The 15,945-nt window shown below is 43.2% G+C and overlaps 1 protein-coding gene across 2 annotated transcripts in view; it reads right to left on the bottom strand.

The window, feature by feature from the left end:
* Window positions 1-12,370, bottom strand: part of Egfr (epidermal growth factor receptor) — a 182,079-nt gene extending 169,709 nt beyond the window's left edge. For both annotated transcript variants that reach the window (XM_076776576.1, XM_076776659.1), the window contains exon 1: window positions 11,639-12,370. Coding sequence is in view for 1 of the 2 variants with exons in the window: in XM_076776659.1 (XP_076632774.1) it covers window positions 11,639-11,720 (82 nt within the window). In the remaining variant the exon portion in view is untranslated. The remainder of the gene's footprint in view (window positions 1-11,638) is intronic.
* Window positions 12,371-15,945: the final 3,575 nt, after the last annotated feature.

Raw genomic sequence — 15,945 nt, 5'->3', positions numbered from 1 at the left:
ACGCAAGGCCAACGGTTCGGTCGTAAAATTTCTCATAAACTTGCTCGTTAACGATTTTTTCTAACTCGGAACAACGCCTTTCTGTTCTTCGATTAAAAAATACCACGACCCTTTGTTCTAAATTTTAGCAACATATTATTTCAGGTCTTCTTGAATCTCGAAACGACATTCACGGGGGTCGAATCATTTGAATCCGCGACAGGCTTTCGAGGAGGGTGGATCACGACGACCAGGCTGAAAAAGATCTTTTACGCGGACCATTAAACCGTTTGGCTTGCCGGCATTCACTACCGGTTGCTCTGACTTGAAGTGGTCCGTGTATGGCTTTTTCTACAGGGTCCGCATTGCCGGTGCAGGACCATCTAGCACCGGTATTGTTGGCTCCCGCGTACAAAGCAACCTCGATACTACGTAGATTGCATTGACCGTGACCCTATCTTTCGTTTCGAGGAGAAATCTCCCGTGTCATCGAGATCGAAGGGGGAGAGAGACGCGAGAATTTCAAGGATAGAAGAATAGTTGGTAAACACAATGGGCGTCGAGGGGGCTATCGTTGCGCGTCTTCCACCCACCGCTTTCATTATATCTGTGCCCGCCGCCAAAAAGCAGTCTCCGACGCATCTAATAATTACTATTCAACGCGTTTCTAAAAAAAGGGATTGGACGTCAGCGTGCTGAATAGGAGCCCGTGATTCGCAGATGCGTGTCGTTTCAAATTCAATTTCTATACGCTCAATTAACGTTGCATTCTGTGTCTGTAATGAAAGTTAACAGAATTCTGACAAAAAGTCCAACGCCTAGGTTTGGTTATTTCCAACGGAGATAATTATTAGCGACGAGCTAAGTAACGTGGTCCTTTTCGTTGCCTGCTGGCAGATTCGAACGAAAAAAGGGTACGATATTATATATCGTCTGAGATGGATAAAGAATGGTCCAAGAAAAACAGACTGCAAAGAGCGCGGGAAGACACGTGGGATGTCAGCGTGTATTTCTTTTATCGTAATGGGACTAGCAAGAAAACCTTGAATTGATTTATACGCGTTCGATTAAGGATTATATAGTTTAACGAGTATCCTTGTACCTTATACGAATTACTTCAGCCTTCGAATGTTTGCCACGATAGAAGATACAGGTTATTAAGATCCACGCGCTAGGCACGCCAAGATGGTAATTTAGAACAGGAAATTTTCTGTCGACGTGTGTCGTAGAGTCAATCAAGTTTCGCTTAATTTTACGCGTGTAGCGTGGCACGTTACCGACTTGCGCGTCGAACGCGAGGTAGAGGCGTTTCTTGACTCCGTACATCGGCGAAAAAATGGTCGGCAAGAAGCTCGACATGTGCTTCGACACGGCGCTGCTACCAAGTGTGCCAACCATGCGCACATGGCCGGCAAACTAACTTTTTTCGCCTTTTTACGAGAACACGATGTCCTCTCCTGCGGCGCGCAGGCGAAACGAACTTTGCGTGCGGCTCCGTTTTCGCCGAGCTGTGCCAGGGGTCGGTAAAAAAATTTAGACACCGAAAGACGGCAAACAATCTTGAACGAACCAGGCTCGAAGAGACGATCGTTCAAATTTTTCGAACGTCAAAATGTACAAGATCAAGATCGATGGTACCAGAATCGTAGGTATATAATTTGCCCGTGTATTTACCGTATTGCGGAATCAAAGTAAGGCTATCCTCTACGAACGTAACCGAAGAGTATCTTATTCCTCGCGCGTACACCAAGTTGAACCAACACGGTGTTCTTTAACCGCGATTGTGTCCGACGAGAGGCAAGCGTACATGCCGCTGCTTCTTCTCGCACTTCCATCTCAGTGGCGTTCCCATACCAAGCCTGCTACCAGAATGTAACGTTATATCTTCGCCGCGCTATGGTGGTTCTTTCACTACGACGACGAGCTTGTATCTTGCACACGTTGCACTTCAGCACGCTGCATGGGTGGCCAACGTGTGACACCGAACAAGATCTCTGCTCCCTTCGTTCGCTTCGTGCCTGTCGTATATATTTATAAACCTTGGCGAAATCTATCGACAGGGTCTCGTCGATCTTTAAACGACCGTATTTTTTGCTAATGATTTCTTTAACGTCATTCTCATCCGGCGAATACACGTTTCTCCAAAGGTCGTTCATCCTTCGCTTATCTTTTTGTTCGAGGGATCCTTACGGTTCTAAACACGGCTCGACCGCAAGGTGCATGCAAACTAACTATGCCGACGTATCGCTCTCTTCCTTTTTTGTGTCCCTTGGAGGCGAGTTCCCGTCTCAAGTTCAGTGCCACCTACAAACAGGCTCGCAGGTTAGTCTCGGCTCTCCTGCTCGCTTATCCACCTCCGCGATGCACAGGGCTGGCTACGGCGATTCGTACCACGACCACGACGTAACAATGCGGTACCTGAGTGTCCTGGCCCCTCGAGTAACCTAACCCCCGGTGTCTTTCATCCCTCTTGGACCCCCTGTCTCGCCTACTGCCGCCACACCATTCGAGATTCTCCCGAGTCCTGGCAACAATGCCCAGCCAGATTTTCTTTATACCTATTCTTCGCGGATGCGCCATTTTCTCGGTGCACATGCCGTATCGTGCGACGGCACGGGGATGTCCTGTAGGTGCAAAAGAGACTCGTACGTCCGTGCAGTTCGTTCGGCGAATCAGGATCGTGAAAGGAAGTAAGGTTTGTGCGATCTCGACCACAGTCAACGCCATGTGACGGACTCCTTTCTTCGCGCTTTCAATAAAATCCTCGGTTTCGTTCTCTCCAAAGGCTAATGCTTAAAGCCTCCATGGAGTAGCAATTATATCGGTACGTTTTTGGTATCGATGGTCGAAGGCAGATTATAGTACGCTACTAGAGAATACATCGGTAAAAGATCGTCGATGCGTGACCGTGGCGTTGCCCGAAGGTTAGATGGATACGTTGAAGACGCGAAGGAATGGGAGCTCGAGTTCACTTGTTCATCCAGTCTGGCCGACGACAACGACGAGTGGACATTCACCCCGGCTGACGAAGAGAACAGAACGCGAGTTCGCGATATCGAGTCCCGGTTTGGACGAGCGCTAAGTCCCGGGAGACATATCTGGGCTGTTTTCTTCGAGACGGGTTGCCCCATTTGGTATAGAAGGGAGCCACCTTGCGAGCGCGGCCTCGTCTTGCGGCGTATCGAACCGCGGAGACGGACGGATGTGACTCGTTCTTCATCCTTTCGGTACACGGGAGTACGTCGCAATTTTACACGAGCTAGTCGTCGGACAGGAAAACATCGCCTTACATGGTCGAGCAATACGATTCTTTTGTTGATCGCGCACACCAGATTCCGACGAGCAGAAGGGCTTACGTGGAATCCGCTAGCATACCGAGCATTCGTGATACAGTTATCATAACCATCGACGATCGCTAAAGTATGAGTTCTTGTTGATTGAAATGAAAACTCCAACAAGCTGGGAAAGTCACCGTATTGACGACAATGGACGACTGTGCTATCTTAATTTAAGTTAATTTAGCAACAATACAAATAATCGAAAGCTAGGAAAAGCGGAGACGATCTTGTTGTGAGTTTTCCCGCCGATTTGTGGGATAACATACCGAACGACGAGGGAAAATAAGCGGAAAATAAAGAAACGTTCTTTCCTATCGTAACGCTTCGTACCTTTTTCCTACTGGGAATCGGATGTCGCCTTTACTCGCGTGACGAGAAACTAGAAGAACACGTGAGAACAAGGCAACAGCACGATATTCCCTCGTACGCATCACCCCTGCGACTATAATTACGGTTTGTTGGACTTCTGTTTTACGCGCGAATCGCCTCGCGTCGGTCTCATGACCATCGAAAACGAATTCGAGAAAACCGATAGCAATTTATACAGTCACCGTGTATAACTCCTGAACCGTAGAATCGTAGTTTGCCTAACAAAAGCGTGACTGGCAACGTCGTTACCTGAAACTAATTACCAGGTAGTCTGACCCTTCCCTAATAACGCATTACGGAAAATGTCTTTGTCTAACCTAGCTTTTGCGAGGAAACATTTCTAACCGTAAATGTTTCGACAGAAAAAAATGTAGTTTGCAAACACTTGTTTCGACCAATACGACCAAAAATTGTATCCGCGTGACGCCGTTGCTGTCCCCCCGAAGAATGGGGACCACGGTACGAGAGAAATTAGAGGAGAGGGGCGGAAAAGAAGAAGTACACAGGCCGAGGACGAGGAGGAGGCGAAGCAGGAGAAAACAGAAAGACGAAAAAAGGGGTGGAAGAAGGGAGGAGAAATAACGAAGACGAGAAGGAGACGGTACAACTGCTGCGGGAGAGGAAGAGGACGGCGAGGACCGGCCTGAGGTCTCGTAGCGTGCAATCTTCGCCCATTGAAGACGCGCTGGGAAACTGCACGGTTATTATGCCTGAATGGAACAGGGGACGGGATGTGCAGGACGGGAAGGAATGTCGAAGGTAGCAGAGGATGGACGCGAAACGTATATACGCGTTACTCCTGGCAAAAGGGGAGGTTCTTGCTCCGCAACCGCGGCACGCAACCTGCAACCATGTGGTGGGGTTGTCCACGACCGGGTTCCTGGTCGAAAACTTTCAGGAACCGCGTTTCAAGAGCATCGACGCGAGTGGCCGTCTTTCGAGATAGCTACAGCGATGATTCTTAAAACGAGCAACATCTCATGTTCATCTTTCGTGGATGAGAGACGAAATTCGACACTAGCTGTTCTTAAATGCTAGTAGCTCGCGAACATCCTCAACAGGTTGTCGTTATGGAAGCTTTCTCGGGACCGATATTGTCGTTCTATAATTTTAATGAAATCGTAGATACTCGAGAGACACGATTTTTAAGGGGACTTCAAGGGCTATTCGAATCCACGATTTTACGAGCCATTGCTCGCGAGACTCGTCGTTAAAGTTTATATCGCGTCCCAGCTGTTCCAGTTGTTCCGTTCGATTAGATTTGAAAATGTTAAAGGCTGATCGAGTGTAGGCACGTTATGCTCCGTTAATTCTTTTCTGGAGTTCTTCTATAGATCGTGCTCGTTAGCTTCGTTCTACATTACAAGGGAATAGTTAGCGGTACCCGCGTTTATTCATTATCTATCTCTTAACAAGCGAACTTATTAATGCGCAAGCATCCACTAGCAATTACTGATTTCTTTCTTTGTACGCGATTCTATCAGTTTCGAGGTCAGCGCCGTGATATCGTTTCCCGTGCATCTGCGAAAAATGCTTCCTTAGTATCGTCGTTACTTTGTTGCTCTTGTATATAGAAATACGAGCGTGTATTGAGGCAGGATGCTGACGACTCGATCGTCGAAGCAGTTGGAACGCCTCCATTCAAAGAGTCAGTATCGTACGAGCCGCGTACAAAACGCGCTTGATAAGAAGCACCTATAGACGCTCGTAAGGCATTTAGAGAATTACCATGCGGAATGCCATTAAAGGCACATTAGGAAACACGAAATGGATTCGATTCGACTTTCTCAGGTGCTCCTCGGCCGAGAAATTTTCTCCATTCGAGTACGGAGTTAATTACACACGTTACTTTCAGAATCGTAACAAACGATATTTTGCGCGATAATAACTCTCAGAAATTATTATTCGATTCTACATAATACAAATGAGAGTTACTCGATGAATCACGAAAATACGTCACACCGTGTAAGCAACAAGTACGCAAATACACGATACGGAATATTTTGAAAGATCCATGCTTTCTAAAATTACGCCTCGTGGCAACGGTTGCACGATCCCCGGATTCGTCAGACGAAGAATTAGGCGAGTTCATCGATTTTTCCGACGCATTCTCTCCAAGACAACGTCTTGCTACAAGCAAGGAACATCATCGCGGCATTGAATTCCGGGCCAATACGAGCGCCCCCCTCATCAACCTCAATTAAACTCCACCGTCTCGCATTTATGCTCACTTCGCACCCGAGGCGCACCGAGTGTTGCTGGTGTTAAGTCACTATGTATTATTGGTCGAGCCAGTTCGTCTCAAGGAGGTTGCTCTCAAAGACTTGGAATCATCAAAGGAATCCTTGTTTCGTCGTTTGTTTCTGATCGGGGTAAAACTTTTACGCAGGAGCGGACAATGGCCCGTTTCTCGCGCGGAACCATTTTCGCGTCAGCGTTTACCCGAACCGCGCAATTAAGACTTTCGATTTGAATTTTACTTTTTAATGCGTTACCGACGTCGAATACTTTCTTGCCGCGTTTCCAGTACGTGGTCCAGCGAGCCACGCATTGTTCGCTCAGCGTGCAATAGAAAGTTCATGTTTACATTTCATAAATTATACAACATTGTAGCGCTGATAATCTGATTTCTCAACGATTCGCAGAATTTCACTGGTTTCGGTTATTTAATTCCCAACGCGGGAAAAGAAAGATACGCTGCCCGTAGTTTCACGGGATCTTCCGCGAAACGAATAAAATGTTTCCGAGCCTTCTCGCGGTTCGACGGAAGAGAAACTACGGCTGGCGACGTTACGCGAACACGCGTCGCGACGGTCCTTTTTGCTTCGTCGAATAGCGACGCTTAGACTCTTACAATCAGTCGCCATTAAGAAGAGGCTAAGATCCTTTCCTGTTAGTGACCCTCGAAGTGTGACCATGCTCCTTGAGACTCGTACGATTCAAATTTCACGCCGGGCATGGCGTTGAATGTCCCCGTTAGGATTACGCGTCGGTAAAATGGCGTTGAACTTCAATACTCGATTGTAAAAATGTTGATCCTCGCCTTCAAGGGCCAATTTAAAACCTTTCGTCACGATGAATGCGCGCCACAGGTCTTTGAACTTGTTTCTCGCGAGCGACGAGACGCGATTTCGAGCGTGTACTCTGCGTACGCGTTTTCGAAGGAATCATTGCATAATTTTCTCACGTACAGGGCGCAAGAAAAAACGTAGATGAGAACTGACAGCGACGATGGTCGAAAACCGCAAAATATCTTTCACGCAAGATTGAATATCGAGCAACGACGTAAGTAAAAGCGAGCGAGGGAAAAAAGAGTTCTGGAGTCGCGGTGGAATCGGTTCGTCGAGTTGCGATAACGCTCGTTTCCAAATACTTGCGGTAATTTGAAAGCAATATTTTGAGAAACTCCTATCGATAATATAATTTTAAGGGTTTGTAGTTTTCGTGATTCTTAGATTTTTTGCATTTTATGCATGGGTCGATTGACGCATCCTTTGATAAAACGATGTCGAGGATGGAAACCATTGTTATGTTCCTCTTAAATGACTTTATGAAGTACGCGAGTAATACGTTAAAGTCGATCAAAATATTAGCTTAGTGGAAGACTCAAGAATAGCTAATAAACACTCGTATACTGAAAGAGACAAAGGTGTACGTCGTGGATAAATGACAAGATCGCTAAGACAAGGAATTTCTTGTAGTTCTTGCAGAAAGGCATACTTGACACGCATGTACATTATATTAATACAGTGTTACATAGATTTTACTTAGAGATCGTTCCAAACCGGATTAGACTAGCAATTAGGCCATTCTTCGTAACAGATATTTAAATCAAGGTACTTTCCAAGTTATGCTTGGATACGTTTAACGAGAATTATCTATATGGAACAATTCTTAATGCAAGTATAAAAGTGTAAAATTGTTCGATTTCCATTCTGAAGGAAAAACATACTTCCGTCGATCTGTAGGATCGCAAGGAAAATTTGTTTCATTCTTTTTGGCATACTACTGAATCATGTTCTTCGTAACATCGGAGTCAATACTATCGTAACTACAGGAAAGGTCACTCGGAGATTCCTTCATAGAACGAAAAGCAACATGAATGAAGGAGAGGTAGCCACCGTTAAACCCTCACAGCGGGATACATCTTTCGCCCGCAAGGTAAACGGACTGTATTTCGCTCAGATTTTCTTCACCGCGTTGCCAGATTTCCGTTTTCAATATTCAACACAAATTACGGACTCGTACGTACGTCGAGAAGGTATTATTGTTGTTACGCGAGTAGCTGCGAACGAAATCACGTTTTGTTACCTCTGTTTCGCATTTGATTTCAATAACGATACGAAAGAATGCAATTCCGTCGCGTTGTTAATAAATACTACCGTTTCAGAGCAGGAACGACGTGAAACAAACGATCAAAATATGTCGATTTAACACACATCGAGGTCACATCGTATGTTACTTTACTAAAATTCTTTAGCAACGAATCAACGCCACGTGGACAGATCACGTATGGATCATTCAGCGAAGTCAGAATAATCGTGGAATGTCGGTGGAGCACAATTGGCTTTTTGTGAGCGCTTAGATTCGGCGGGTGTATCATTTCATTAGCCCATTAAACAATTACGGTTAAGCCCGGTACACTCAGGCTCGTGTCTACAACCAGCTGTGAATGCGTTCCTTGTAATTGAACTACGTTACTTCGGTCTCTTTCTCGATTTACCAGACACGTGGGTCTGCAGACCCTCGGATATAGATTGACATAGTCATGTTCTCACTGATTCAGAGCACAAGCTTCGCGCTTCCCTCTAATTAACACATTGCATTTATTAGTTTCCGATTACACCCGACTATTCACAGATTTTCTTTATCCATTGTACATACATAAGCATCCCACGGTTTTTGATCGATTTTTTCACGAAATATCGTGAAACAGATATCTCGTAAAGCACGAAAGCACTAATTATGGAGGAAATACTTCTAACGCGAATATTATTTTTAACCAAAGTTACGAAGACAGTGCCTCGTGTTCGCTGCGATACTCGTTATGAAAACGTTTACATAGCGGAAATGGAGTTTGCCTGTCACGAAGTAATATAGAGAAATAAGTATATCGTTAGAACGCGAGACAATGTACCAAGTAAAGCGTGGTCGATGCACGAGGTGAATGCATTGTCGCTCGACCCTGATTGCTTCTGCTGCCGCCACTGCACCAGCAGAGATAGCTCAATTGTTGAACATCCAATGCTACTAAAGTTCATTCACGGTAAGTCAAGAGCGTTACAGTTTTCAAGAAATGCGACTCAAGATGCCCGGAATCGATGGCAAACCGGAGAAACTTGACTTCGACGATCACTCGAAACGTTAATTCCCATCGAAATATTGCTTAAGATACATAAACGCTAATAATCTGACGCTGTAAAACCGTTTATCTTGTACTCGTTCGAGCAACACCATTAACAGTTGTGTATACTGCTGTTTATCGACGGTACGTTCGCTTCAAAGTTGACACAATCTGTAATCTCTGTCAGGCGAACATATTATTCGCAATAAAACGTTTTCGATGGAAATGGAGCACCGTTCGGGCGACGCGGTGAAGAAAATTGAGACGTACCACGGATGCCGGGCAAAGAGATGGACTTTACGATGGTCAAATCACTTGGAAACATCATCGCGCAAGATGATTCGCGAGGTGATGCGTCATCGGTTGCGATCTTCGTCATCGACATCGGTTCAAGTGGTGTTGACCCGAGCTCGTTCCCTTGCATCCATGCGACTCGTTACGAATTCGTGGGAACGCCATCGCAATTCCATACTAATTTTCCATCCGACGCTCGTGTCCGCGGTGAACGTTCGGCGGAATTAATTATTAACCGAAGGAACGCGTTGAAAAATTCGACGCAAACGAGTTTAACAAGTTCGAAACGCGAAGGGAACCGAACGGAAAAAGGTTTCACCTCGCACTGGTTGGAAAATGAATTAATAATGTTATTAAACGTTCCTAACGCGGTGAAAGGATACTGCTCGCGTACTCGAGGAATCGGATGAATAACAGTTAATTAAAATAACATTCTATCGACGGTCAAGTGGTAATAATAAACACACGATTGGTAACGACCTCTCTAAAACGACGATTTAATCAGCGACCGCTATGGTTTATTGGAAAATAAAACCGTTCTGCTCGAAATAAAGCAAAGGAAGCAACGTTTACAGACTCGGTTGTTCGTTGATTTTCGTTCGAGCATCGTCGATCGTCGAAGATCGGTTACATATTTCTGGTTCCCGGTCGTAACATACCCGCCGCGAAATTGTAGCGTTCGATTCGAGTCTCGACTTCATGGTCGGCTGGCTACCGCTCCTCTATGTCTTTCCTCGGCATACTAAAGAGAGAAAAGAGAAGAGACGTTGCGTCAAGAACGCGAGGGAACGCGTTCTTGCCTCTTCCGCAGGTTGCTGCGGCTTTTTCAGCCGACCGATACTCCACCGAAGAATTCAATGAAGAATCGGCTCATGATCTTTGATTCTGCAGTTTCCCTTCCATATTTGGTACCTCCCTTTTATAAGCCCTGCAAGCTGTTCTTTCGTCGAACGTTGTAATTGCGCGTCATCGATGCCAGAAGGATCTCTTTCGATAATAATTTTGTTCGATACGATCGCAAAAAATCGAATCGTCCGCGAGATTAACATCGACGATCCATCGTCCCAATAAAATAAAATAATAAATACTGCACGGACAAGATGAACGATGATGGTATCGTCAATTTCAAATCTAATCGTGCGCTACGTAAGCGAACTTGCGACACATTATTCATCCGCGTTCGATGAATCGAGAATTCACTCTTAATTAACCATAGCGTGTTCGTTTGTCACGTGCAAATTGATCGTTCCAATAACAAAGATTGAAAATGCACCTGACAGTGCGCTTGATAGATTTAACAAAAGTTCCAACGAGACGCGTTGTACCATTGGCCTCATTCTTGCCCGAGCGCTCTGGGTGAACCGATCTTATTAAGGCCTAATTAGCCATTTAACAAGATATATTTAACTTGCCGTGTACACAGCGGCCATGTGACGAAAAGTTAAAGAATTTGTGATCCACACCATTAAATTCTTTCGACACTTATTACAGTGCGTTTGCGCGACAACGGAGCATCGGTTGAATCATTGTCGAGAAATTCTCATTTTACTTTCAATCAGGAACCAAAGGAAAACAACCACGTCCACACGACTTTTCGTTTGCTTATCTGCAAGGTAATAGTGTCTGCTTATTGTTTCAAGTGAGATAGCGAATTCCTTGTTTTAACTTCGATAAGGCGACTCGAGATGAAACGTACGTGTGACGTACCCGATTAGAAATTTGTGTTTTGCGTGAGAAATACGAGTATACCGAATGACGTTTATATTATTTTAAATTATAAAGAACGAAATTTGTACGAATTAATGTTTAAAAAAAATATACTGTACGCCAAACGATTACACCAACGAAAGTGTTTCAAGAGAAGACTTAATTGAGAGTTCAAAACAACATCGGTACCATTATTATTGCAACATTGGTTTTATACTTGGAATTAAATTCGCATTGCATAAGAAAATAATCTATCTGTATCGCAGCAAACTTTTATCTTTCGTTCAAAACAGATAATTTAATTGCAGAATCGCGAACAAATTACGCGCAATAAATAGAAAGGCTTTATCGCAAGAAACTAAAATAGTGGACTTGAATATTTATTCGAGCGCAGTTTCCTGAATAATAGACTATGCTTGACGCTAATTTGGTAACCATAAATATTGGTCACGTGTGCTATAAATAATACGCGCAACTATTTCGTGTGCAAGCATTCGATGTTCTTCGATTAGCACGGGATATCATATTTGTAGAGTAGTTTGGAATAGCGATCCCCGAGATCCGGTATAATTTCCTTGGAACGAAGAAAACTGAACAAAACACTCACCTCTTTCTTCGATGACGTCTGCGTTAAGGACGTACGCCACCACGAAGAGAACGTAAACCCCAACAATCTTGGCTGGCCCCATCTTTTATCCAGGGCCTTTCGATCCAGGAAGAATTCCTCAGGCACCTTCACAATAAAGATCGACTCATATCCACTACACTGACACCGCACACTGAATAATAGCGCACTAAATAACACTCCGAATTTTTAAACGCCCTTACAACTGCAACGGTACCAAGTTTCGCATCGAGAACGAAGCGTCACCGACTCGTAGCACGTTCCCTTATCACGATCGGACGGTTAAAATTTCACCGGTATCACCCCGGCAGGTCTTTGTGTCAATCCACTCAAGAAGAGTCAAAGTCTACATCGTATCACAATGCACTTTCAGTTCCGCTGATTTTTGTTACTTTAGTGTCAAGTACCGAGCACGGAAAATCGAAACGCGTATAGTATCCACCGAACGCGTACGCGTGTTGTGGTTCCGTTTTCACTGTAATTTGTTTCGCGACGATGCCGGTTCCACGGCGAGCACGACGATTCTTTTTAATTCCGTGACAGAAACACCGAGATCCCGTTGATCCGAACTCGAAGAACTCACTCGCGGTTTGTACTACGGTTATCGATAGATCGTTCGATATTACTGACGGCTACGAACGTAAAATGTTGAAGTAAACTTAAGAAGGCGATTGATCGACCACCTTCCCAGGCGTCTCTCGTGGACAGCCTTACTCCCACGCTGGCCGAGTCAAGAATACGCGCGCCTTGTCAAAGACGAGTCGTGATTTCGTTCGACGGCGACAGGTGGCGGTTGCAGTGGGCCCGACGAACACTTACGAGCGCCGCCGATGGTCAACGAAGCGGCTAGCGGCTCCGAAGAAAGTGTTCCGACAAGTATAAACATCAATTTTTTGAGTACGTGACTGAAAATCAAAGAGACTACGTTACATCGGGCGATGCTGTCGACGTTTCAGGGAATCACAGACGTGAGTACGCAATAACATCGTACAAACTTGTTAAACGTTGATTCTGTGCCGGTGAATGTCGCCGCATTGAAAAATCGCGAAACGATTCTAAATTATTGAGAAATGGTATATTGTCGATTAACGTTTAAACATATCGTTCGAACGGTCGTTGTCCGCCCAAGTAGGTAAGACATGTAGGCATATACGGCCCTGTCGATTCCTTGAAGACAGTAGTCGTTCCATCGTCGCAAAAATCGCCGTGAGACTGGTTTCTCGTCGCTGTGGCACGCACTTACTAGTACGTGCGTACGTGCTACTGCGCCTCTTGGAGGGAACTCGAGACGGTAGAGCTGCACACAGCGGCGAAAAGAGGAAACATGAAAATCATAACAAAAATTATTCTAATGTCACACACGCTCGAACACATCTTAAGAATACTGTTGAAGGTTTGCGTGAGTTATCTGTTTAGCCCTTTTCTAGTTTGTCGTGCATTGTGTGTGTTAGTTTTAACGTGTGGTACTTTTTCGAAGCAGCTGTCTGGGCCGGCCAGAAGAGCTAAAATATTCCACAGTAAGAAACATATAATAAATTAATATTTTTATCAATTTATAATATTTAACTGAATATTAATAATTATAACAGAATATTGAACGTTTCTTTTTGACATACTGCTGTGTTTGGGGTTGATGATTACGAATTCGTTGTTGAAAGTGTAAAATCCAAAATGGTGGATTTAATATGGCAGACGCTATATTCAAAATTAACGGGATTTGCATAAAAATTATTACTCAAGGGTTTTTGGGGTCTCTGATTACGAATTCGGAGTTGAAAATGCCAAATTCGAAATGGCATAGCATATATGGTCCTACAGAATGACCAAAGAAATTAATTTTCAGAAAAGAAAAGTGGTTACTCTATAATATACTTTATGTATTAAAAACACTGTGATTTTTGTCAAGTTCCTAAATTATATACTGTTGTCGTTCCAAATGCAAAATTAATTTATTATTTGAATGATTATACGAAGCTCATGTTCCTAAAGGCTAGCAATATGGAGATTTAATTTAAATGATCGTTCGTAAGGTTTTTATGACTTCAACACGGTATCGTTTTGTATTTTATTGTGTAATAAAATCCTTTTAAAGTAAGCAACTGGATTCTCGATGGTTGCATCATTAATAATTTTTTGCAAGTGTTAATAAGACTCGATACCTTAAAAAATGTACGTATATATCTTGATGGTAAATTTCTTTTACGGTGTCCTTTTTTCTTTGTTTTAAATCGCTATACCAGATCTTTCTGACGCGGTGGATTCCAGATGGGATCCAGGATCCATGAAACGCGAGTTCTTTAGGCAGTTTTTTTTAACACGAAAGAGACTCAAACGAAATTTGTTTATTGTTGAAACCACGCGACACTAGCAATCGGTATATATATACACTAAGAATATTTGTTTATGTTCTTCTCGTTGACGAAAGAAATCTTTCATAAATGTTTGATTTTATATTGCGTCAATGCGAATGTAAGAAGATTTTTATGATCGTTCGGGAGGAAGTGTATTTTGTATGTACTGTAAACCAAATAATCTTTTTCTAAATTTTTGGAATAATAAAATCATATTTTACGACAATGACATTAGCAGGTTTTACGAAAAACTGATTCATCTGTATTACGTATATTAATACCTATAAAATTGTTTCAAATTTTTATCTCTTTACTCGAATGCAAACAGAAGCTAAAATAATGACCATAAATAAACAGTAATTTTTCCAACATATGAAATTTATTAAAATTAACATTGAAGCTTTTTATTTAACCTGGATTAACAGAAAAAGATTATCTTGGACAAGGATAACGAGGGGGATGAACTCTGCAACATGTTTCTTGTTCTTTTTTTTATATTCGTTTATTATAAATAACAAGATGTATATTCGGTGCGCACGTGTTGTTTAACCTGTATATTTATATATATACTCAAGCTCCGTCTAAGTTTATTTCGCTTACTGTACTATACCTTGTTTACTTTGAGTTGTTGTCAATAATATATTTCCGCTACAATCTATTTGACGTTACAGCGCGAGGAATTGGAAATCTGTTTCCGAGGCAAAAACTTCACGTAGCACCTCCAGGAAAAATCGTTATCCTCCCGCGAGATTGTAGTGGCGTTTGATACCGATTTAGTGATCGATCGTGTGCAAATGAATTTTTTTTTAAACCCTTCGTAACCAATAACGACGTCGGTTTCTCACCCCGTTCGAGCGTTATATAGACATTCAATCACCGTTAGCATCTCAATTAAATCGTAGACGCCGATAACTCGCGGATCGAACCTCAATAATTTGTAATTTCACAACAATTATAACATACATAATTTGTAAATTAGCATTAATGATATGCGTCTCCGTGAAAAATCTTCAATGAAAGATTAGAGATCACGATTAGATCGTTTAACGGTTATACAATATACATATACTGGTATCACACTTCGCCACGATATGTTTAATCAAATATAATTAATGGGAAAACGTGTGGGATTTGAAGTTGTGGATCTAATCCGTTCTTGAATGTTTCTATAATGCGGTTCCAAGAGCGACGTGGAAACGAAGGGGTTAATGGTGGGTGTGTTGGTGGTCCTTAAAAGCTACATTGCTCGTATAGCGCTCGCGTTAGCAATGATTAATGCGTGCATCCCTTCAATCCTCCGGAATCGGGCCTCAAATTTCTAATACTAAGCTGTCGACTACGTCTGTCTCAATTCGCCATTGTCTAAATAACGCGTCATAGGTATACATCTATAATATATTCGCTCTTTTATAAACTCTCTTTTACATGAAACGATTAATCCTTCCGTCCCGCGATACGTCCTTCGGCTTGACTTTCGTCGTATTTTCGCGCATCTCCTTTTCCCTTCGATCGGTTATTGTTATTATTGTTCTTGTTTGTCCATTGACCGAAAAAGGATATCGTCTTCTCGCGACGTGCACAGTACACGCCATTGATGGTTGTAAATGCCGTACTACGTTTGCCAAAAATTTTACCGTCGCGTGTAGCTTCAAATAAATTCGACGGTTCTCTGATCGGAACGTTGGAGTCGTGGTTTTGAAAAAACTATCACGGACAAAATTGTGGAACAAATGGGTGTAGGTGAGCAATTTTCGTCGCGCGTTTCTGTCTCGCGGAAGTTCTCGGTTGAAATTTAGTGGCGATTATTACCATGAATGTAGCGTATTGCACGCTTCGTTCTAAAGGACGCGCGAAAAGAGGGAAAATCCAGGACGTATGGGAATCGTATAGAAAACTAAAGGCGGTGAAATTTTCGAAAGCTACGTACGACATCATGTA

Source organism: Colletes latitarsis, chromosome 1 (assembly GCF_051014445.1).
Source record: "Colletes latitarsis isolate SP2378_abdomen chromosome 1, iyColLati1, whole genome shotgun sequence".
Lineage (NCBI taxonomy): Eukaryota > Metazoa > Arthropoda > Insecta > Hymenoptera > Colletidae > Colletes > Colletes latitarsis.
This window is presented reverse-complemented; position numbering and strand designations above follow the sequence as displayed.